Genomic DNA, 22,694 nt, shown 5'->3' with positions numbered 1-22,694 from the left:
TGCTGTGAGCTTGTATATCTGCTATTTTTGCTAGGTTCCTGGCTTACCTGTGAGCCTAGTTTACTAAGGCACTACACTGTCTCTCTGCATTTGATGTATGAGTTTACCGTACTTATTATAAGTCGCTCTGGATAAGAGGTACAATGAGGGTCCACAGCTAAATCAGTTAAAATAGCGTCACAATCATTTTAACCACTTTAACCATATTTTATTCTGAGGCTATTCACAAATAGCAGATGTACAAGCTCATAGCACATCACTTCGTGCCACACTATGAGCTTATAGATCTGCTATTTTGGAAAATCTTGAAGATCGAAGGTCTTCTTGTGTCACTTTAGATTTCCTTAGCTATTCAAAAATAGCAGATATACAAGCTCATAGCGCGGCACCGAGTGCCGCGCTATGAGCTTGTAGATCTGCTATTTTTGAAAAATCTTGTTTTATTTTTGTTTTTAAAAAAACTGTTAGGATTTAGAAAACATTTTTAAGAATCGCCTCAGGTCTTAATGGGTTAACATGAAAAAGGCACTGCTTTATTGTTCTCTCTCTCCTTTGACCTGTGTAAGTCATGCCGTCCGTGTTCTGCACTCACAATGGGCCAAGTTCACGTCCCGTCAAAATGATAATAAAAACCTTCAATTTGGGGAAATGGAAAAAAATGTGCTCTGTTAGGCTCTGCCTACGCTCAATGCCCATGTGTAATTTCACATCCATTTGGCCAACTCATTGAGGAGAAAAAAACGCATTGCAGACAGAGATTTCTCCATTATAGTAGGATAATGGTGGGGTTTTCAGAGCTGTTTTTGGGGTGTTTCGAAGTATTTGTCACAGAATGAACTCCCGCACACTGTCTTCAAATGCATAGATGGGTCCCGTCACAATTATTACATAATCGCTAATAGCAATTCTTTAATAAAAAAATAAAACATAATTTGCCACGCCACTGTCAGCGATTTTTTTGTGTGTTCACTAACCTTTGAAAGATCATAGAATATTCATCTCCAATATGATCGATCCCCCGATTGCTTTAACCCATTAAGACCTGAGGCCGATTCTACAAATGTCTTCTAAATCCCAACAGTTTTCTGGAAAAAAAACGTATGTTTCTATATAAGTGGTGCTTTTTCATGTGAAGGACCCCCAAAATTATATGTATTTGGCCGTGGACCCCCATCTCAAAATATGTTGTTCCAGGGACCCCCCAGAAGCAAAGATTTGAGTTAAAAATGTTTAAAAGATTCTTTAAAAGAATATAAATATATTAATTTGCACACATTTTCTCGATTTTTCAAAAATAGCAGATCTACAAGCTCATAGCGCGCTATGAGCTTGTAGATCTGCTATTTTTGAATAGCCAAAGTGTAAAACAATGCTTTTTAGCTCCTCTCCTTCTCTGGTAGCCAAACGGTGACCCATAGGCGAGCGAACAGCGCCATCTAGTGGAAAAACCACTGAAAACACAATCTCGTCATTCTCATCGTTGCACCTTAGCAAAATATGACGAGACATCTTGTCAATGGCAGTCAAAGAGTTAAGTATAAAGTAATTAAATATGTGTTATTTGTCATATCTGCCTTGTGCACCTTTTGTTTACGAAGCCTAAAAGCCGAACAGAAATGTGGTTTTTATTCATAATGTTCCAACAACGCTAATCACAATGATTTGAGCTACAACTAATCGTGACGTGTATATATAGTCATGATTGTGTTATGTTTTTGTCCTCTCCTACGCACCTTATTTTGTTTGTATGTGTGCAAAAGGCTATTCTTTTCAAAGTATAATTCTTCGCCTAAAGTTTGTGCAGTCTAGCTTCCAAAAGCCTGCAGCGCGCCGTCGACCTCGTTCCGTGCCAGCGGGGTTATTTGAGAAAGGGAAGCCTCGCTTTGCGTGCGTGCTTTCAGAGCCAATCAAACGCTATTCTGCCCCATCCATCTCTGAACCACACACACACACACACACACACACACACACACACACACACACACACACACACACACACACACACACACACACACACACACACACACACACACACACAGTGTTGGAGAAAGCACTCGCATGTTTTATTTAAGTAAAAGTATCAATACTGCAATGTGGAAATACTGTTATAAGTAAAAGTCCGGAATTCTAATTGTACTTGAGTAAAAGTACTAAAGTATTAGTATCACAATATACTTAAAGTGCCAAAAGTAGAAAGTACTCATTAGGCAGAATGTCCCATTTCACAAGTTTTCAAATGTATGAAAATGTTTTGAAAATAGCAGATCTACAAGCTCACAATGCGTCGCGATGCGACGCATTGTGAGCTTGTAGATCTGCTATTTTCAAATGGCCGAAATGTATACAGTATAGGGCTGAAGTGGTATGTTTTGTAATAGTAATCAAAATCTACAAAGTAACCAAAGTTTTCAAAACATTGTAGTGGAGTAAAAGTAAAACAAAAAAAATCCTCTGAGATGTAGTGGAGTAGAAGTAAAAGTACTGAACATTGGAAATACTCCAGTAAAGTAAATATAACCCAAAACTGTACTTAAGTACAGTTCTTGAGTAAATGTTCTTAGTTACTTTACACCACTACGCGCACACACGTGTGCACACACGCGCGCACACACGCGCACACACACACACACACACACACACACACACACACACACACACACACACACACACACACACACACACACACACACACACACACACACACACACACACACACATGGCGTTCCATCAGCTCCCATGCCATTTAGCCCTTCATTGACTCGGGGTGCTCTGGTGTTCTTTCTGGCGATAAATGATATTCATAGCCTGGCAAAGAGAAAAGAAACAGCCTCATGGGCTTTGATGACTGCTAGATCACTGTTTCTGAACACATTCTGGTGGCAAATGGACCCTTACAGCTCTGTGACTCAGAGAGCGTAGTACAAATGGAACCAAATGGACCTCTACGGTATAGTGGTTCTCAAAATGGGGTTCCGGGGGACCCCCAGGGGTCCTTGGGGGAGGGTTCCAGGGGGTCCCCCAGCAAAAGTAGGTGATAAAGCATCACCATAATTTTAAACACTTTATCCATTTATATGTTGGCAAAGTTTGCAGTGTATCACTTTGTTGTTGTACACATTTTGAATAAATAGTGTTATTTGTCATATCTGCCCTGTGCATACATTATCTCTTCTGGGGGTCCCTGGCACAAAACCTTTTCAGCTGGGGACCCATGGCAAAAAACATATGGATTTGGGGGTCCTTGACTTGAAAACGTTGAGAACCACTGCCCTACTGGTCCATTTGGTTCCACTTGTTTATTGTTTGTTATTAAAAAGGTTGAACATCACTGAACTAAACTATTCTGGAAAATCCTCTGCGCTTTTTTTTAAAGGCATAGTCTGTAACTTTGCCTTGTGTTTACATATCAAAACAATATATCGTTGCTGTCGGGCAGAAACCGCTCATCTCCATATTCTAACTTATGTGTTTTTTCCCATAAATTAACGCCCTATTTGATCATACTACAGTGTCACAAAAGTAGCAGATGGTGTAGTGTGGTGGTGTTTACCTGCAGAGACACACTGCCATCTCGCTGTATTATTTTTACTTTTCACTGTTGTTTTGGTTGCCCAAAAAACATCCCCGTCTACCACTCCCACTCTACTATCTAACACAGGGCAAAGTTACGTACTATGCAGTGTTGCCAGATTCTGTGAGAGAAACAAGCAACCAGGTCTAGGAAAACCAGCCCAAAAGAAGCGCCTATGGGCCACATGAGCACTTTAACATATACATCAGCTATTTGAAAATAGCCGATCTACAAGCTCACAACGCGTCGCATCGCGACGCGTTGTGAGCTTGTAGATCGGCTATTTTCAAATAAAATCTTGCGTGGAAATTATAATAAGCAGATCTGGCAACCCAGAGAACCAGTGTGCTCCAGGTTGAAAACTCCTCGGATCACTTTTCACTTTTTGTTTGGGTTTTGTTTAGTTTTTTTTTGTGTCTTGACTTTCTGTCGTCTCACGCAATGGAGCTCACTTTTCTTTTTGATGGGTTTTTTTTGTTTTTGTCTTGGCGGCGCGATGGAAAGGCAGGCCCACGCACATCAAGGTAATAACGGGTTGATTTCACAGTGTTCTCACTGTCATGCCGCCGCCTGCCTGCCTGCCCGGACGGAGATAATTGTCTTTTTTTCCCTCTTTTTTTTGCATGGTGGTTGCATCAACGGCGTCTCTATTTTAGTCGTGGTTAATAATGTCAGGCGGTCCGTATACCGAGCTGAAACGCCCGCCCGCCTGCGTTGGGCTGATTGACGGCTCAGCCTGCCTATTTTTTTTTTTTTGGGAATGTATTTTAAAAGTACTGCATTACGACGAGTTAATAAAAACGCCAAATGGATGAGACGCAAAAAAAGTGAAAGGCTTGTTTCCATTGTGGAAACATTCAACACTCAATCATCAGTGCAACAAACAGCAATATAAAATATACAGTTTATAAACAATTGATAGTCAAGGAGCTTGCACACATCATACTACAGCATCACTCAAAAGTAGCAGATCTACAAGTTTTGGACCTGTTCATCCGACAGACAATTTATAAAACCCACACACACACTTATTGATCCCTTTAGTAATTATGCACATGTGACATGTCATTATACACTGTCAAACGACAAAGTATTATACATCTTGATGTGAACATTTGCAACATATGTTCATAACGTTTATTCCCCCCCCCCCGGTATGTAAACTCGCCGTTAAGCTCATGTTTTAACCGTAATAAAACGACCGTTTGTCTTGTGAGGTCATTCACAATTCTACTATACTCGTGGGGACGATTGACCCTAACAAGTATAGCAAGACAGACACACACACACACACACACACACACACACACACACACACACACACACACACACACACACACACACACACACACACACACACACACACACTACTCTACTTTCACCTTTCACTCACTTAGCATTAGTATGTCATCTCCAGCTCCATTGGTAACTCTTGTGTGTGTGCTGTGCTGGGCATAAAAGTGGATGTTCCACTGAGAGTAGTTGAAAACCCACATGTAGATGGACTTTATTCTCTCGCTCTCTCTCTCTCTCGTTGCCATATCTGCTTATTATAAGCAACTTTGGGCTTGTTTTTTCTGTAAACGTTGCTTTTAAATATTGGTAGTTGCGGGTTGTGTTATTGTTTTTATTTTACTTCTAAAGTTTACTTGCTTATTTGAACCAGTGCTTCTCAAACGTTGTCATTTCAAGAACCCCCAAATGTGTATGTATTTGTCTGCGGACCCCCATCTGAACATTTTGTGCCAGGGGGACCCCCTTACAACATTTTTCTTTAAAAAAAAAAGTTCACTCTTCAGAGCAGTCTGACATCACTACCACTAGAGGGCGCACAGCTTTATTTTTTACATTGAAAAATAGAGAAATCTTAGATTGCGTCATGTAAGAACTGTGTTACAAAAATAAACACATCAGCCGGGCCATTTTACTCATATGGATATGAAGTGAAAATGGGTGACCCAGGGGGTAGCGGGAGTGACGTCAGGACTTCGGTACTCTATAGCTATGTATATCTGTATATCTGTTTAAAGTGCTCATGTGGCCTAGTCGCTTCCGTTGGCCTTGTTTTCATTGACCTGGTTGCTTATTTTTCTCACAATTAATCTGGCAACACTGTCTCTCTGTCCCTCTCTCTCTCTCGCACTCTCCCCCCTTGCTCTCTTTAAGTCTCTCTCCCTGTCTTGCCGTGTGTGTGTGTGTGTGTGTGTGTGTGTGTGTGTGCGTCTCTCTCTCTGTGACTTGACCTGCGTCTTACACACTCTCCCCCTCCGTCTCTCTCTCACTGGGTCTTTAAATGGACCTCCGCTCTGAGGTTTTAGATGTTATTGTTGACCCATGAATAAGAGATATGTGGCCCCAGGCTCTTAGAATGGCACTCCACCTCCTTGCACTGAAATAAATAGGGCGTTGCTGAGTGGCCCTACGCACACACACACACACACACACACGTTTGTACTACTATACTTGTGAGACATCCAACAGCCATTTTATGAATACCAATGTCAGTTTTGCTCTTTCTAACCGTAAGCCTAAAGCCGTAAAAATAGCAGATCTTACAAGCCCACGAAGAAAAAAAAAGTTGATATATATGCTCACAACGTGTCGTACTGCGACGCGTTGTGAGCTTATAGATCAAATGTTTTTTCGGTGCATGACACTGGCACGCAACTAAGTATAAATCATGTTAACTCCAACCTGAATATTTTACTAATAGTAAACGTATCTCAACTATTAAACAAACAACCATGTTCACTTGTGAGGAGCAGGACAATGCTCCTCATAACGTCTGTTTTATAGGTATAGAAACACACACACACACACACACACACACACACACACACACACACACACACACACACACACACACACACACACACACACACACACACACACACACACACACACACACAGGAATAGGGCAGCTGAGTGTAGCATTGCTAGGGGTGGAAACAACTGTGTCCGTGCGCATGTCCCCTCGTTTATGAACTTTTTCATAGCGCGGCACTCAGAGCTTGTATATCTGCTATTTTTGAATAGCCAAATTATAAAATATGGTTAAAGTGGTTAACATGATGGTGACGCTATATTAACTCATTTTGCTGGGTACCACCTGGTACCCCCCAAGGACCCCTGAGGGTCCCCTGATCCCACTTTGAGATGCCAATGCCCTTAAAAGTAGACCAAAAAGGAAGAATTTGCCCATCTTATACTTTGTTATGCGACCACAATAGCCAATGTAGAAGCTCACAACGTGTCATGCAATGCGTTTTGAGCTCTTTAATTTATATATATATATATATATAAACTGCTAAAATAAAGTTCGGAAACTTAACCTCGGTCAATTATATCTCCCCTTTAATAATACCAATTGGTATTGTGTTGTATATCATTTTTATCATTGATTAGTCACCTTTACAACGAGGTACAGCTTGTAAGGATTGGGCATTTGTGGAATGAGCAACACAGCTAAACATGTGGGTAGCGCCTCCAAAAAACTTGCCAAAATCACCCAATATGCTTCTGTTGGTAATCGCTCTTGGTTTGAGCAACCTGCCAGCACACACCTGCTGAGAGGCGTGTGCCAGTAGGTGAACTTCGGTCGATTAGTAGGTGACTAATCGACGATAAAAATGATATGAAACACAATACCAATTGGTATTATTAAAGGGGAGAAATAATCGACGAAGTTAAGTTTCCGAACTTTTTTTGAGCAGTTTATATATATATATATTTTTTCTTTTACAATTCATTACATTTTCTCAAATGTTTGACTTATAATGACACGCCATAGCTAGGTCATAGCTGACAACTTGACAACCAATGTATTAAAAAAAAATCAACATTTTGTCCAAATGAGGCGTTAGCCATCAATTTGTGCTATGTGCTTTAATATGTGGCATAGAGCCTCAACCATTTACATTTTAAACCCTATATGGTTGACTTCTATAGTCATATGGTTGAGTCCTTTCTGTTATTGTGGGGAAAGCTTTCGTTGCAAATAGCTGATCGACAAGCTCACAATGTATGGTATGGTGCGTTGTCAGCTGGTCGAAAGCTCTTTTTCTATTGTGGGGAAAACTTTCCCCAAAACACGGAGATACAGGTGTGTCTCTGCTGTCATCCTGTCATGCTGTCGGGTGAAACCAAACTGTTTCCATGATTCAAATAAAAAAATGGCAAAGAAATAGAGCAGATCCACAAGCTCAAAGCGTGTCACATCGTGACACACGTTTTGAGCTTGTAGATCTGCAATATTTTACCACTTTTGTGTGACACTGTGGTATATGACTAAGTAGGGCATTCATTTATGAAAAATAAATACATAAAAAGTTAAAATAATGAGAGGTTTCTGCTCGACAGCAAACTATTTTCTTTATACTTGGTTGTCCTTCGAAGGTTCTCGCACACACACACACACGCATGCACGCACACACACACACAGTTCCACAAACAAATTTGTACTATGCATTGTTCATCAGTTTACACTGTAAGCAGTGCATGTTCAAGGCAAAGGGGTGTGTGTTTGTGGGGGGGGTTATTTTGTTCTTCTTTGGAAACTGTTGATTAAAATGCCCCTGAGCACCAACAGTCCAAACGCGCCCCCCCCCCCCCCCTGAAGTGAAATGCTAAATTCATTTTAGCTTGGCCTAATTATGAGGGAGAGAGGTAGAGATTTTTTTTCCATTGACACTACCGCTGAAGTACTTTTCCTGCGGATGTGAACAGAGAAAAGTTAGCAGGAGGCATGGATAGAGTTTGCCGTGCTCATTTATATATTTCCTCCCCCCACGTTATCAGCCCTCTGCACCAGGCCGTGCACACCCGCAACACTGAATAGGCCTCAAAAGGTGCTCAAGATGGGAGGGAAACGAGGAAAGAAGGAACATATTTCAGGCCTGTGTTTTGTGCCAAAATGATTTTAAAAAATCCAAGCATTATTGATATTTTATCTAAAATGTTCATTTTTTTTTTAATAGAAAACATTTAAATGGATAAAGTGGTTCAGGTGATGATATATTAACTACTTTTGCTGGGGACCCCCTGAAACCACCTCAAGGACCCCCTGGGAGTCCCTGGACCCCACTTTGAGAAGAGACCACTTCTCAAAGTGTGTGTGTGTGCATGCGTGCGTGCGAGAATGAACTGATAAACAAGGCATAGTACACGTTTGTGTTTGTAGAACTGTGTGTTTGTGTGTCTCGGCGTCCAGTTCCAAATGGCCCTTCCCGCTATAAATACATGTATGTTCTGCTCGTCGAATCGGAGAAAGCTTACTCACTCTGTTCCTTCTGAATTATACAGGGCTTTATTTATAAAAAAAGATATATAAGTGGCTGGCATCTTTAACCACATGGACCCTAGCGTCTCTATTCTAGGACAAACATTGGGTGAAAATGGCCGATGAGTGTTGTATACACAGCATCTGCTGTCTTCGGCCAAGATACGTCTAGTTAGTGGAGCGAAAACTGGAGCGGGCCTAGCATAGTTCAATGTAGACTCCGGTCAACTAAGTATAAAGGGTTTAACCCAATTCAATCCGGGAACGCATCTGTGTCATTTTACATTTCTTTGGCTTTTCAAAAATAGCGGATCTACAAGCTCATAGCGCGGCACTCGGTGCCGTGCTATGAGCTTGTAGATCTGCTATTTTTGAAGAAAAAAATATGTAAATGTGTGCAAAAATCTTTGAATATATATGTAGACATTTTTTAACTCAAATCTTTGCTTCTGGGGGTCCCAGGAACACAATATTTTGAGATGGGGGTCCGCGGCCAAATACATACCATTTTGGGTGGTCCTTGACATGAAAAGTTTTGGGAACCACTGATATATAGCAACATACTGTAAGTAAAAAAAAAAAAAAAAAGTTATGATTTAGAAGACATTTGTAGAATCCCCAGAAGCAAAGATTTCAGTTAAAAAATGTTGCTTTAAAGAAAAAAATAAGACAAAAATAGCAGCTATACAACCTCGCTGTGAGCTTTTTTTATCTGCTATTTTTGAGAACCAGTGATCTAAATCCTGAGAGTTTTCTGAAAAACGTATGTGTCTCTCTTTGCTTTGTCCTTCACTGTTCCTCTTCTTATATCGCTGTATATCGGGTAGAAACCTCTTATCTCCATATATTCTAACTCAAAAGCAGCAGATCTACAAGCTCGTTTGCGACGCGTTTCGAGCTTGCAGATCTGCTAGCGTTTGCTATTTTTGTATTTGAATCCTGAAAAGTTAACAGTCTTGGACTTATGAGGGTTTCCACACGGCAGAGACGATATTCTCCTCTTCCTCCTCCTCCTCCCTCCATCCCCGCGCCTGTAGTTTATCTGGCAACCGTCCCTCGGGGGAGGGTGAATGCAATCTAATTTTGCCAGTAATCAAGAGCTCAGATTGTGTGTTTGTTTGTGTGTGTGTGTGTGTGTGTGTGTGTGTGTGTGTATTTGTGCGTGTGTGTGTGTATGTGATATTGACGTTAAGTTAAGATGGACGCCCTCATTTACTCGGACGCTACAGAATGCTGTAGGGGATAGAGAGAGAGAGAGAGAGAGAACAGCAGAGAGAAGAAATCATTCCTTGACAAACTTAAAGTTCCACAGCGTTGCTTTTCACAGAGCACTACTCCCCAGTCTACAACCGTTACCGTTTCTTTTCTTTTTTTTGTCTCTGCAAAATTCATAGCAAAGTGTCTGAACTCTTTATCTCTCTCTCTCTCTCTCCTCTGTCTCCCACTTCCACAGTATGTGTGTGTGTGTGTGTCTGTGTGTCTGTGTGCGTGCGCGCGCGCGCGCATTCAATCCGGGGTAGGGTGACCACCTTCAAACAGGCCCATTGAGGGACAGATGAACCCGTTTCGCGGGACACATGCGCGCGTGCATGAGGACCCCCCGAAAACCGAGACTTTTTTTTACGGTTCTGGCCGGATTGGGTTCGTTTCTTTCTAGTTTTTGGTTTATTTATTTCGGTTTTAAGGTTAGGTTAGGGTTATGTTATTTCATTCTTATTTTTGCCTGATTTTACCGATTTATTATAAAACATATATATATTTTTCGGGACGGGTGGTCACCCTAATCCGGGAACACATCTACAAATGTCTTCTAAATCCTAACAGTTTCTGAAAACCATATGTAGCTATAATATCAGTGGTTCTCAAACTTTTTCATGTCAAGGACCCCCAAAATTATATGTATTTGGTCACATTGGGACCCCCTCCCCCCGCCCAGAAGCAAAGATTTGAGTTACAAATGTTTGCTTTAAAAATATATATATTCTAAAATTGTCATGATTATTCCAAAATAGCAGATCTACAAGCTCATAGCGCGGTGCCACGCTATGAGCTTGTAGATCTGCTATTTTGGAATAGTCAAAGTATAGAATAATGTCTATAGTTAAAGTACCCATGTTGTGTCTCTGCTAACCACAATTGAGATGAGCCCTAGCTTTTTTTTGGGGTGTTTCTATCATTTTGACAGATCATGTAGGCTACGGCCGTGGTTCTCAAAGTGGGGTCCTGGAGGCGGTTCCCCAGCAAAATGTGTTGATACATTTGAACCCCTTTATTCATATTTGGCTATTCAAAAATCGCATATAAACAAGCTCACAAGCTTGTACGCTTTGCTATTTTTGATCATTTTTTAAACAAATTGATGGTGTTTTTTTTTAACACAATCGTCTCTTCAGGGGGTTCCTCGCACAAAACTTTTTCAGATGATGGTCCGTGGCATAATTTTTATATAAATTAGAGGTCCTTGGCCCAAATTAGTTTGAAATCAACTGATGTCTGATATGGTCATGTATGTTTAGGTACATTGATGTTGTTGTTGTCGCCACAGTCTCGTAAATCATGTTTTGTGGTGAACGTTCGGCACAACTGCCAATCAAAGTGACTGCTGTGGCCAATCACAGCGCGTCTTTTCCGGGACTTAGCAAAACACATAACTATATATACACGCCGTTGGTCTGTTTAGCAGACAACACTGAGGCCTTTAAAATGACATCAGTGCATTGCGGTGCTGCTATGCCATAATGGGATTGCGGTGCTGTCTTGTTTGTGCACGCAGCTTGTTGAAGATGTTTCATACGACGACGCACATTGTAACTCATGTTTAAAAAAACTCAACAGCCTTTTAATTCAAATGTTAAATATGTTAATATATCACACTATAATCTGTTAATGTTGATGTTTCCACACGCCGGGGGTTAAAGCAGTAAATTATTTATTAATGTTAATTGGAGAATAGCGGTGCTTGTTGTGCATCATAAGGTACCGTAGCCACGTCCCAACCCCAGCACGTCAATAATCCAGCCCCCCCCCCCACTGGGGAATCGGTGCTGGCACGCTTTTAATGAAATTTCATCTTATTAAAATAGATTTAATTAATTTTTCAGATCCTTGTCCTAGAATGGAGTGTGACACTATGGGATTCAGAATGCCTTACACGTTAGAAACAGGATATTATATAACCTTTTTTTTTAATTATTTTGTATTCTGTCTCCGTATCACAATTTTGTCTCTGTCGGGTGGAAACCTCATATGTCCAACATGTTACTTTTCAGGATTAAAATTCAAAAACAGCAAAAGCAGCAGATCTGAAAGCTCGAAATGCGTCGCTTCGCGCCGCATTTCGAGCTTGCAGATCTGCTGCTTTTGATGCTTTTTTGTGACGCTGTAGTGTGATCAAGTAGGGCGTTCATTTGCGGAAAAACACAACAAGTAAAAAATATGGAGATACGAGGTCTCTGCCCGACAGCAACGATTTAATAACTGGGAAATTGGAACGCAGCTCATTGGCCTTGTGGTTTGAGTGTCCGCCCTGAGACTGGGAGGCCGATCGGGGTTCGATCCCCGGCCGGGTCATATCAAAGACTCTAATAATGGGATCCAGTGCCTCCCTGCTTGGCACTCAGCATCAAGGGTCGGTTTGGGGTGAAGTCCCTGCCACATACTAGCGTCATGTCCAGGGGGTGTACTTGTACATCAAGATGCCTCACGCTAAGGAAACAGGAGATAGGCTCCTGCCCCTATGGGCCTCAGGGCTCGACAAGGCTTACTTATTATTATCAAAATGGAACGCAGCCTTAACTAGTCATTTCTGGTTTTCCATATCTGCAGATAGGGTCGTATTATTACAGTGTATGGCATCGCTGTCTGGTAGAAACCTTGTATGTTCAAAACGGTTCCTTTTCAGGAAATGGGGTCAAAAAAAGAACCTGTGTTCCAATGGATCCAGTGCAGTTATTATTTAGTCACCAGCTCTTTATTATACTTTTGATTGGATAAATATTAAAACAAACCACAAGCAATTTTTTACCTGATGACCGAGATGCAATTTATCCCCTGAGCAAGCAGGCCGGCTCTATTAGCTCAATGGTAAAACATTTCTGGGTTCAAATCTGGAAATCTTCAAATCACTAGGAAAGTTACATAGTGAGGCTTTGATTAAAACATTAAAAAAAAAATAGATACAAGGTTCCTGTGCAACCGCGACGTTATTGGAGCTTAAGGGTAGGTTTTATTATTGGAATGTAATGGTAGCTTGTGTTATTATGTTGAAATGTAATAACATTTTTGGTGATTCCATCCTCATACTGTATCTCCCTTCTCTCTCTCTGTCTCTCTCTCTCTCTCTCAGGGAGATTACGATCCCGTCAAGACCCGGGTCCTCCACTTCAGGATGAACCCCACCAGCGTTGCTAAGCAACAGCGGCAGCAGGATGTGGAGGCCCTTCAGGAGGAAGTGACACGCCTGCGCGAGCACCTGCGCTCACTGCAGGAGGGCGGCGCCGGCACCCTGGCGCACGCGCCAGACGACAACGCCAACGCAGCGCACGGCGGAGCCAACCTCGCTCTCAGCCTGCCTCCGTCACAGGCGGTGCAGGGTAAGACACTCATACACACAGACACACACACACACACACACACACACACACACACACACACACACACTTGCATTACTATAGAGTGTCATTTTTTATACATTTTGCCATTTTTAACTGTAAGTCTAGAGCCGGAAAATGGCAGATCTGCAAGCCCACAGCACCACACGTTTGTGGGCTTGTAGATCTGCTATTTTCTGGTGCATGACACTGGCACGCAAGTATAGATCATGTTTTCAACCCCTAAACCTCACCTCTAAATGCCTAATCTTAATCCCAACTTGAATTTCTACCTGATTGTAAACATATCTCTAAAAGTATTTTTTCCAACCATAAAACAACCGTTTATCTTGTTATTTCTCATATTCTACTATACATATATAACACACACACACACACACACACACACACACACACACACACACACGCAGGGCAGAGTAACTCATAATTAGTTCCTGGCAATCAAGTCGTTAACTGGTATTGGCCCTATAACGCACAGCTGGGTGTCCATGCTCTCGTCTACAACAGTGTTAAAAAGTGAATAAAGTTTTTTTTTGCACTGTTTTCAAACATTCGTGTTCCCAAGGTACTAACACACGCGTTCATATCTGTGCAAAATAGCCTCTATAACAGTGGCTCTCAAACTTTTGTATGTCAAGGACCCCCAAATTGATATGAAATTTGGCCGCGGACCCCCATCTGAAAATATTTTGTGCCAGGGACCCCCATACAAGATTTGTGTTAAAATGTTTCAAAAAAATATTCCAAATGTTAATAGTTTTTGCATTTTTCTTTTTTTTAATATCACATCGACAAGCTCACATCGTGTCGCATTTGCAACACGTTGTGAGCTTGTAGATCTGCTATTTTCAACTAGCCAATGTATATGGGGCTCAAGTGGTTAAACTAAATTGAATTCAAAATGAATATATATCCAATATGCAATGTTCAGAAACAATTACATCGTTAATTGCAATTATTTGTGAGACAATGACTCGTCAGGTAAAATGTTGTAATCGTGACAGCCCTAATGACAATGACACAATTATGATCGTAAGTGATCGTAAGTTATATGTCTTGACAATTCATCGTCAACCGTAATGGTAATCGTGACAGGTCTACTTGTAGAGCCGAGCGGGGCTATTTTTGGGGGCTTATGTGGTACAAATGTCTGTCTCCCTCCCTGGCCCCCTGTGACCCTCCACTAAAGCTCCACACTGCATCCAATTTTCAAGTGACAACGTACTTGTCACAGTGTGAGGCCTATGCGTCGCGTCCCCCGCCGGAGGAGGAAGAGGAGGAAGAGGAGGGAGCGCGGGGGAGATGTGGTTACGCGGTTCAGCTTGACGAGGACTGTCATTTCAGACCAGATGGTCCGTTCCCTTTCCAAAGTTGTATTTCAATTTAACCCCTTCGATCCGGGAACGCATCTGTGTCATTTTTGTATTGAGCTAAAAAGCATTATTTTACACTTCGGCGGCTATTCAAAAATAGCAGATATACAAGCTCGTAGCGCGGCACCGAGTGCCGCGCTACGAGCTTGTATATCTGCTATTTTTGAAACCTTTTTGAAAATGTGTGCAAATCTTTGAATATATATTCTTTTAAAGCGAACATTTGTAACTCAAATCTTTGCTTCTGGGGGGGTCCCTGGAACAGCATATTTTGAGATGGGGGTCGGCGGCCAAATACAGTATCATTTTGGGGGTCCTTGACATGAAAAGGTTTGAGCATCACTGATATAGAAACACATGTTTTTCAGAAAACTGTTGGGATTTAGAAGACATTTGTATAAGAATCAGTTTCAGGTCTTAATGGGTTAACCCTTTCAATCCGGGAAAGCATCTGTGTCATTTTAGATTTTAGCTACAGTATATATATATAGTGGGCGCGTTCGAAAATTACGCACCGGAGCACACTCGCCTATTAGTTTGTATTGGCCAGTGCGCTCAGTGCTGTATTTTCGAACGCACCCAGTGTGTGTGTGTGTGTGTAGCAACATACTGTACGTTTTTCAAAAAAACCTTTAGGATTTAAAACAGTGGTTCTCAAAAAATAGCAGATCTACAAGCTCACATCGTGTCACTTCGTGACGCACTTTTTTTTTAACATTTGTGAAAACATCTTGAAAGTGTTGGCACAACACATTTTCAGATGGGGGGGGGGGGTCTGTGGCCAAATACATATATTTTTGGGGGCCCTTGGCCAAAAAATAGTTTGAGAATTACTGATTTAGAAAGCATTTGTAGAATGGCCCTCAGGTCTTAAGGGGTTAATGCAGTTTGCAGAAAGAAAAGAAAAGAAAAAAAAACTAGTAATGACTAAACCATCCAATTTGAATTGTCCTATAGATAATGCACAACAGATATGCAGTAAAGCAAATGAGCCACACAAAAAAAAAACACAAGAGCATTTTCCATTACCATCGGCGCACTAATTGGATATTGGTAGAATTTTTTTTAAAAGTGAGTTGTAATTAGCTGAAGTGCTTATCGGCCCGCAAAATAATCGTAATTTGTAATGGAAGCGCTTTGAACACTATACACGGTTGAAGCACCCTTTATTAGCCGTGAGCAGTCTGTCTGTTCATCGGCGTGTTGAGGTTTCACTACCCAGCGTTGGCAGGGTCATTGCATCTTTCTTTCCTTCTATCTCTTTATCTCACTCTACCCCCCCTCCCTCCCCTTCTCCATTCCTCTCTCCCTCCCTCTCTCTGTCTCTCTGCCCATAATGTCTGCCTCCCCCCTACTCTCGCCCTCTCTCACTGACGGAGCGATTTTCTTTGGTATCTCCTTTTTTTTCTCCATAAATTAACGCCCTACTTCATACATGGGCAACTGGCGGCCCCCGGGGGCCACATGCGACCCCCACCTTCACTTACTGCGGCCCGCAGGTTAATATCGGAATACTGATATATTATTGATTTCAGCCGTTACAGTTCTAAACATGCAAACATGACCCGCTTGAATTACTTCAGTCTATATTAGTAGCTTTCTGACTAGTATAAAAAAAATCTTTTTTTATGTCCTTTGTATTTAAGTTCATAAAGTTAACATAAGTATAACTACCGTAAATTTCGGACTATAAGCCGCGACTTTTTTCCCATTTTTCGACCCTGCGTCTTATATAACAGTGCGGCTTATCTATGGATTTTTACAGCTAACGGCCACTAGGGGACCTCCTAAATCTATGGATTTTACACCCGTGGCTTATAGTCCAGTGCGGCTTATATATGTACAAATCATTCAATTTAGCTGCTGCGGCTTATATTCAGGTGCGGCTTATAGAGCGAAAATTACGGTAAATGCATTTGAAATTAAATACAAATTTTACTTTTCAGGATTCCAATTAAAAAATAAAAACAAAAGAAATGAGGATTCCAATAAAAAATAGCAAAAATAGCAGATCTACAAGCTCAAAACGCGTCGCACTGCGACGCGTTTTGAGCTTGTAGATCGGCTATTTTTGCTACTTTTGCGTGACATAGAATGGCCCGACAGTATTTGCAATGTGGCCCTCTGGAGTGAGTGTGGAAATATAGTGGCCCCTCTCCATCATCAAAGTTGCCCACCCCTGCCCTACTTGATCATACTACAGCGTCACACGAAAGCATCAAAATAGTAGATCCGCAAGCTTGTAGATCCGCTACTTTTGCTGTTTTTTTATCTGAATCCAAAAAAGTGACAGTTTTCGACATGTGAGGTTTCCACCCGACGGAGAGCGATATGCATGTGACGTCGAGTGATTTGCGCTGACAAAATGCGTTCTCCTTTAGAAAAAAAGTGTAAAACCCCAATATTAGTCTGAGTGGCACAATTACTTAAAAGGGTGAAATAGGCAGGACACCAATTGAGAAATAAGTCTGAGAGGAGAAAAAAATAAATAAGACGATCCGGGGCAGACAAAGGTAAAATGGAGGAAAAAGCCTTTATTAAAACAAATGCGACTGTTTCGACCTCGAGAAGGTCTTCATCTCCAGGTCGAAAATGAAGGTTTTTCCCTCAATTTTATCTTTTGAGTGTTCCGGGATTGTCTGTTTTTTTCCCTCATGTTTTATCTTGTCTGACCCAGGAGCCCCACTGTACAAGTACTTTTTTTTTATTGATGCCAAATAAAACCTTTTACCGCTCAAGCCCTATTTCATACTATCAAAATGTTTTAAAACTCATTGTGTACTTGTCGATTTCCTTATTGTCTCCGCCAGGCCGTAAGGCATGGCGAGAGAGTATGTTTTACCCCCTGTCCGTGTGTCCGTCCGTCCGTGTGTCCGTCCGTCCGTCCGTCCGTCTGTCACCAGCTAATCTCTGGCACCGTTGGCCCGGTCGCTGCGAAACTGTGCACACACACTCCCTGGATGCCAATTCAGAACATTTGCCCCAAATTTTTCACATGGGCCTGTTATAGCGCCACCAGGAGGCCGATTTGTGCAAAACCAATTTCTTTATATTCTACTCCTACAGATTTTATCCAAAGGTCATGCAAATCGGTATACAGTATCTCTATAGTCATGTGATCAACACGGATGTGTCCGATTTCCCATATTCCATCCTCATTGGCTAAGGCTGGCTTCCAAAGTTTGCAGGATTGCTCCGTTTTCAACTAAATGCCTCAAATTATGCACTCAGCTTGCGATTTCCGTGAAATTTTACACACACATTCCCACTAGGCTGAGGAAGAAATGCCACCCCTTTCACATTGGCCTGTTATAGCGCCACCAGCAGGTCTAATTTAGCTAAACACATTTTTGGAACAAAATGCCTCAAATCATGAATGCAGTGTCCGATTGTCGTGAAAGGCCTAAGAAGAAACGGGCACCCTTTTCACAATGGCCTATTATAGCGCCACCAGGAGGCCACAATAACCTACCTGACCTGGCGGAGACCTGTGCTCCGAGGAGCACTTTTTCTAGTTTGTTTTGTTTTTTTGGGGGGGAGGGGGCTTATTGAAAAATAATGAATGTGAATGTCCAACTATAATGACACGGCCAATACAGGGTTATCAGGTTGAATATTGTTAAATTATATATTTTTAGGGTATAGACTTGCCTACAGTATGTACTGGAATGTGAGTGTGCTCTAAGTACTGATTATAGTCAACTAAAAATGTATCGTCTCTGTCGGGTGGAAATCTCATATGTTTCTTTTCCGGATTCTTTCTTCTTTTTTTTTTTTAACACATCGTGTGCCAGAGGTTTATTAAAATAGGGTACATCTAGTGCCAGCATATTTTCCATCAACTTACGCTGATATGTTGCGTGCTGTAGAAGCCCCGACAAGGACGCTCATGTAAACAAAGCCTGCGTGCGAGACGGCGGAGGGTCCCGACTAACGCCTGGAACAATAATATTTCTAACGCGATCCTCCATTGCAGAGTGATCGCCGATCGAAAACGGCTCGTTTCCACCACGTTAAAAAGAAATAGGAGATATTAAGCTTTTAGTCAAGGAGTTAACATTGGAGCCGACGACCGGCCTCTCCTTCTTAGAGACTCCTTGGATGATCCCAAAGTTTCGTTAGAGCGCCCCACGTGGGAAAAATATATTACAAAAAAAGGGCTTTAAACGGTCCGGACCGTTTATGGCACATAACGCATAGCTTCTCAAAAACGGTCCGGACCGTTTTTGGCACACAATGTGTTAAAAGCAAAAGTAGCAGATCTACAAACCTGGTTGTGTTGTTTTCTTTGAGAAATTTGTCTAGTGATAACGTAAATGTTCCCCTAACATAGTGAAGTCAGGACATTTATTATGCATGTCCTCTTTGTGAGTATTCCGCATGCTCAAAGGTTTTGCAACATGACAAAGGTCTCTCCCATCCAGTGGTGGACAAACGAGAACCCAACCACAGTACTTGAGAAGGAAAAAAAAGTGTCATCGCGACCCCCCCGTTCACTTGTTATAGGACATTGAATACAGCATGTCTCGTCAAAAATGCAAACCAGGGAGGCGAGATACAGGCCTTTTTCCAAATCGTTTAACAAGGAAGTGAATGGGGGAGGAAATTTTGTTATCACGTGATCCCCTGGATCTGTGTTGTGTCTGAGGAATAAATGGTCACTCATGTGTTACAGAAGAGCGCCATCTGGTGTGGGCTTTGAAAAAAAACCCTGAGAGAATGAGTTAACATAAACGTTGCTGTTGGGTGGAAAACTTTTCACTTAATTGTTTTCAGAAAATATTTGTTTTGCTACTTTTGTGTGACGCAGTATGTAGTATGACGAAGCAGGGCATTCATTTACAAAAGAACCCAAGAAAATAAATGAAATATGGAGGCAAGAGGTTTCGGTAATGATATTAAAGGCTATTGTGTCTCTGTGAGGAAATTACGGACAGGATCAGCTCAGTCTGAGCGGAGCCATCTCACGCTGTCTCCATCACCCACAATTATTAAATTGTCCCAGGCCCGATGCCCATTACCGTTATTGCACTGTTGTCGAGTAATTGTGTGTGTGTGTGTGTGTGTGTGTGTGTGTGTGTGTGTGTGTGTGTGTGTGTGTGTGTGTGTGTGTGTGTGTGTGTGTGTGTGTGTGTGTGTGTGTGTGTGTGAGTAAGTTTCAGCGGCACTTCCCTCTGTCGAGAGCAGCGGGCCGACTGAATAATATGGGTAAATGGTCTGCGTTTGTATTAGCGGCTTTTATACAAAGAGCTTTACAAGTATAGGGAAGTGCATGACTGACCAAAATCTAATTAGAATATTCTACCGTCCTGGCACATTTTCTTGGAGTGAAAAATGGGGCGATTTAAAATATTCTAAGTTTAAAGGTAGAGTAAGTGATTTTCTTTGGTAAAAATACGTGTTAAATAGCTCTATATTGTAATAGTGCTCATTGCTATATAGAGTGTTTGTTCAGTATAAGGAGTTTCCATGTCTCCCCAGCTCTTTATTAAACAAAAAAAATGCATTTTTAGGTCAGGATACCACTTTTTATCCTATCAGGATATAGAACTCAGACAGCATACAGATTAAACAAGTGAAATTGGAAGTGATGAGCAGACAACATTGGAACTGGAACACTATGAAAATGAAGCTGATGAATGGGTACTCTCTCCTGATTGGCTGACATTTTCTCATCTACCTGAAATAAATTCAGTTTATCAAAGAGCTGGAGATACAGGGAGAACCCCTGTTGCTGAACCAAACAACCCTAGGAATGATTACTATCAGAATATAGTGCTTTAACCTTTTAACAAAGACACTTTTTGTTTCATCACTCACCCTACCTTTAAATTTAACTAAGGCGGTCGATGCCCATTGGGAACGCATGCCCGTTTGGATAAGCAAACCAGTTGTACCCGTTGTCTTAGTGCAGTACCCATCTAACTATAACTGCAGGAGATCTACTCTGTGTGCGTGTGTATCTGTCCTTCTCGTATCTGTAGAAAACGTCTGTCTGACCGATCGACATCAAAGAGAGGTTCCTGTCCGACAGCAACGATATGCTATGCTGTGCACCTTGCACAGATTTTTGCAGGTCATCATTATCACCTCAGTTAGTGAAAAATAGCCAACAAGAAGTCAAGTGGTACAGCAATGGAGGAGTGCCAGGGAGGGAGGTAGAGTCTGAAGAGGTGCGTTTTCAGACCGCTGTGTAAAATGGGGGAAGTGAGTGTGCATGCAGTCCTGGCTGGAAGGGAGGTCATTCCACGGCCTGGGAGCCTGGAGGGAGACCAGTCTAGATCGGTGCTTTTCAACTCTTTTCATAGCAAGGTCCATTATTTATTCGGCATTTGAGCCACGGAGCACCGTTTGATGTTGGTACCATAGGAGAGATAACAGGCAAACGTTGATCAAAATAACAATTCTTTAATTAAGTAATGCAGATGTTTAACAATAATTATAACTCTTGAGATCATACAATTTTACGCTCTCTCAAGAGTTAAAGATCTATAAAAGGGTCCATTTGGTTACCAACTCTTCCATCATTTAGCTGGGGACCACCTGGAACCCCCTCAAGGACCACTGGTGGTCCCCGGGACCACTGGTTGAGAACCACAGGTCTAGAGGACATGGTGCGATGGCCAGGGTGTCTTAGGGAAGAGAAGTGTGTCTCGTGTGTGTGTGTGTGTGTTTGTGTGTGTGCTCGTATGTGAGAGCCAGAGTGGGAGGAATGTATAGTTGTGACAGGGTTAAATATTTAATTGGAGTTCAGAACAGAGCAAGTCTGCAGACTTAATTTATCTCCTGAGAGCCACATGAACTCTCTCTCTCTCTTTCTCCCCCCCTCCCTCTCTCCCCGTGTGTCTCTCTCACCCACAGAGTTCTAGCCCACAGGCATATTGTCTTATTGTATTGCGTGGTGACAGGCTAGTCTCTCATCAACAGACAATGAATAAATAAAACCTGCTTATTATTGGAACTGAGCACACACCCCACACACACAGACACACACACACACACACACACACACACACACACGCGCCCCTCTCTTCATGGCTCCTTGTCTCTGTCTTCACACCTTCTTGTCACTCTTCTTGTCTTGTATATTGTCCTTCCAGCCTAATCTTCATTTCATCCCGTGAACACCTGGACCTGTGTGCCGTCTCTGTGATTGTTAGTTTGACGTGATATTGGCGTGGTAATCAATCACCCGGTTTCTCCTGGTGTCTCGCCATCAAAGAAAGAAAGAAAAGAAACGGTATTCACACTTGAATCCATCTAGTGTCTACAGAAACGATTGTGGGTCCTATGCCTTCAAAATGATCCGCTTAAAATAAATAAATAAATGCAATATTTGCCCAAAAATAGCAGATCTACAAGCTCATAGCGCGGCACTCGGTGCCGCGCTATGAGCTTGTAGATCTGCTATTTTTGAATAGCCAAAGAAACAGTATGTTGAAGGCATTTAGGCTCCAAATGCGAACGATTTGACGCGATTCAGAATGGGGATTGATTACGGTTTAACCCATTAAGGCCTGAGGTTCCGATTCTACAAATGCCTTCCAAAAAATGTAAACAAACAAAAAAAAACGTATCTTACTGTGTCAGTGGTGCTCAAACTTTTTCATGTCAAGGACCACCAAAATGTATATGTATTTGGTCGCGGACCCCCATCTAAAAATATTTTGTTCCAGGGACTCCTTCAAAAGATTTGAGTCACAAATGTTCGCTTTAAAAAATATATATATTCAAAGATTTGCACACACATTCAAGATCTTTCAAAAATAGCAGATCTACAAGCTCGTAGCGCGGCACTCGGTGCCGCGCTATGAGCTTGTAGATCTGCTATTTTTGAATAGCCCAAAGTATAAAACGATGCT

The 22,694-nt window shown here is 41.8% G+C and overlaps 1 protein-coding gene across 2 annotated transcripts in view; it reads left to right on the top strand.

Annotated features, from left to right (window-relative positions):
• Positions 1 to 22,694, top strand: part of mad1l1 (mitotic arrest deficient 1 like 1) — a 273,709-nt gene that overhangs the window by 72,365 nt on the left and 178,650 nt on the right. For both annotated transcript variants that reach the window (XM_080443017.1, XM_080443016.1), the window contains exon 16: positions 13,195 to 13,441. In XM_080443017.1, coding sequence (XP_080299143.1) covers positions 13,195 to 13,441 — 247 coding nt within the window. The remainder of the gene's footprint in view (positions 1 to 13,194; positions 13,442 to 22,694) is intronic.

Source organism: Gymnoscopelus braueri (genome assembly GCF_963280865.1).
Source record: "Gymnoscopelus braueri genome assembly, chromosome: 2".
NCBI lineage: Eukaryota > Metazoa > Chordata > Actinopteri > Myctophiformes > Myctophidae > Gymnoscopelus > Gymnoscopelus braueri.
The sequence above is the reverse complement of the archived record's forward strand: the minus strand, read 5'-3'. Positions and strand labels throughout refer to the sequence as shown.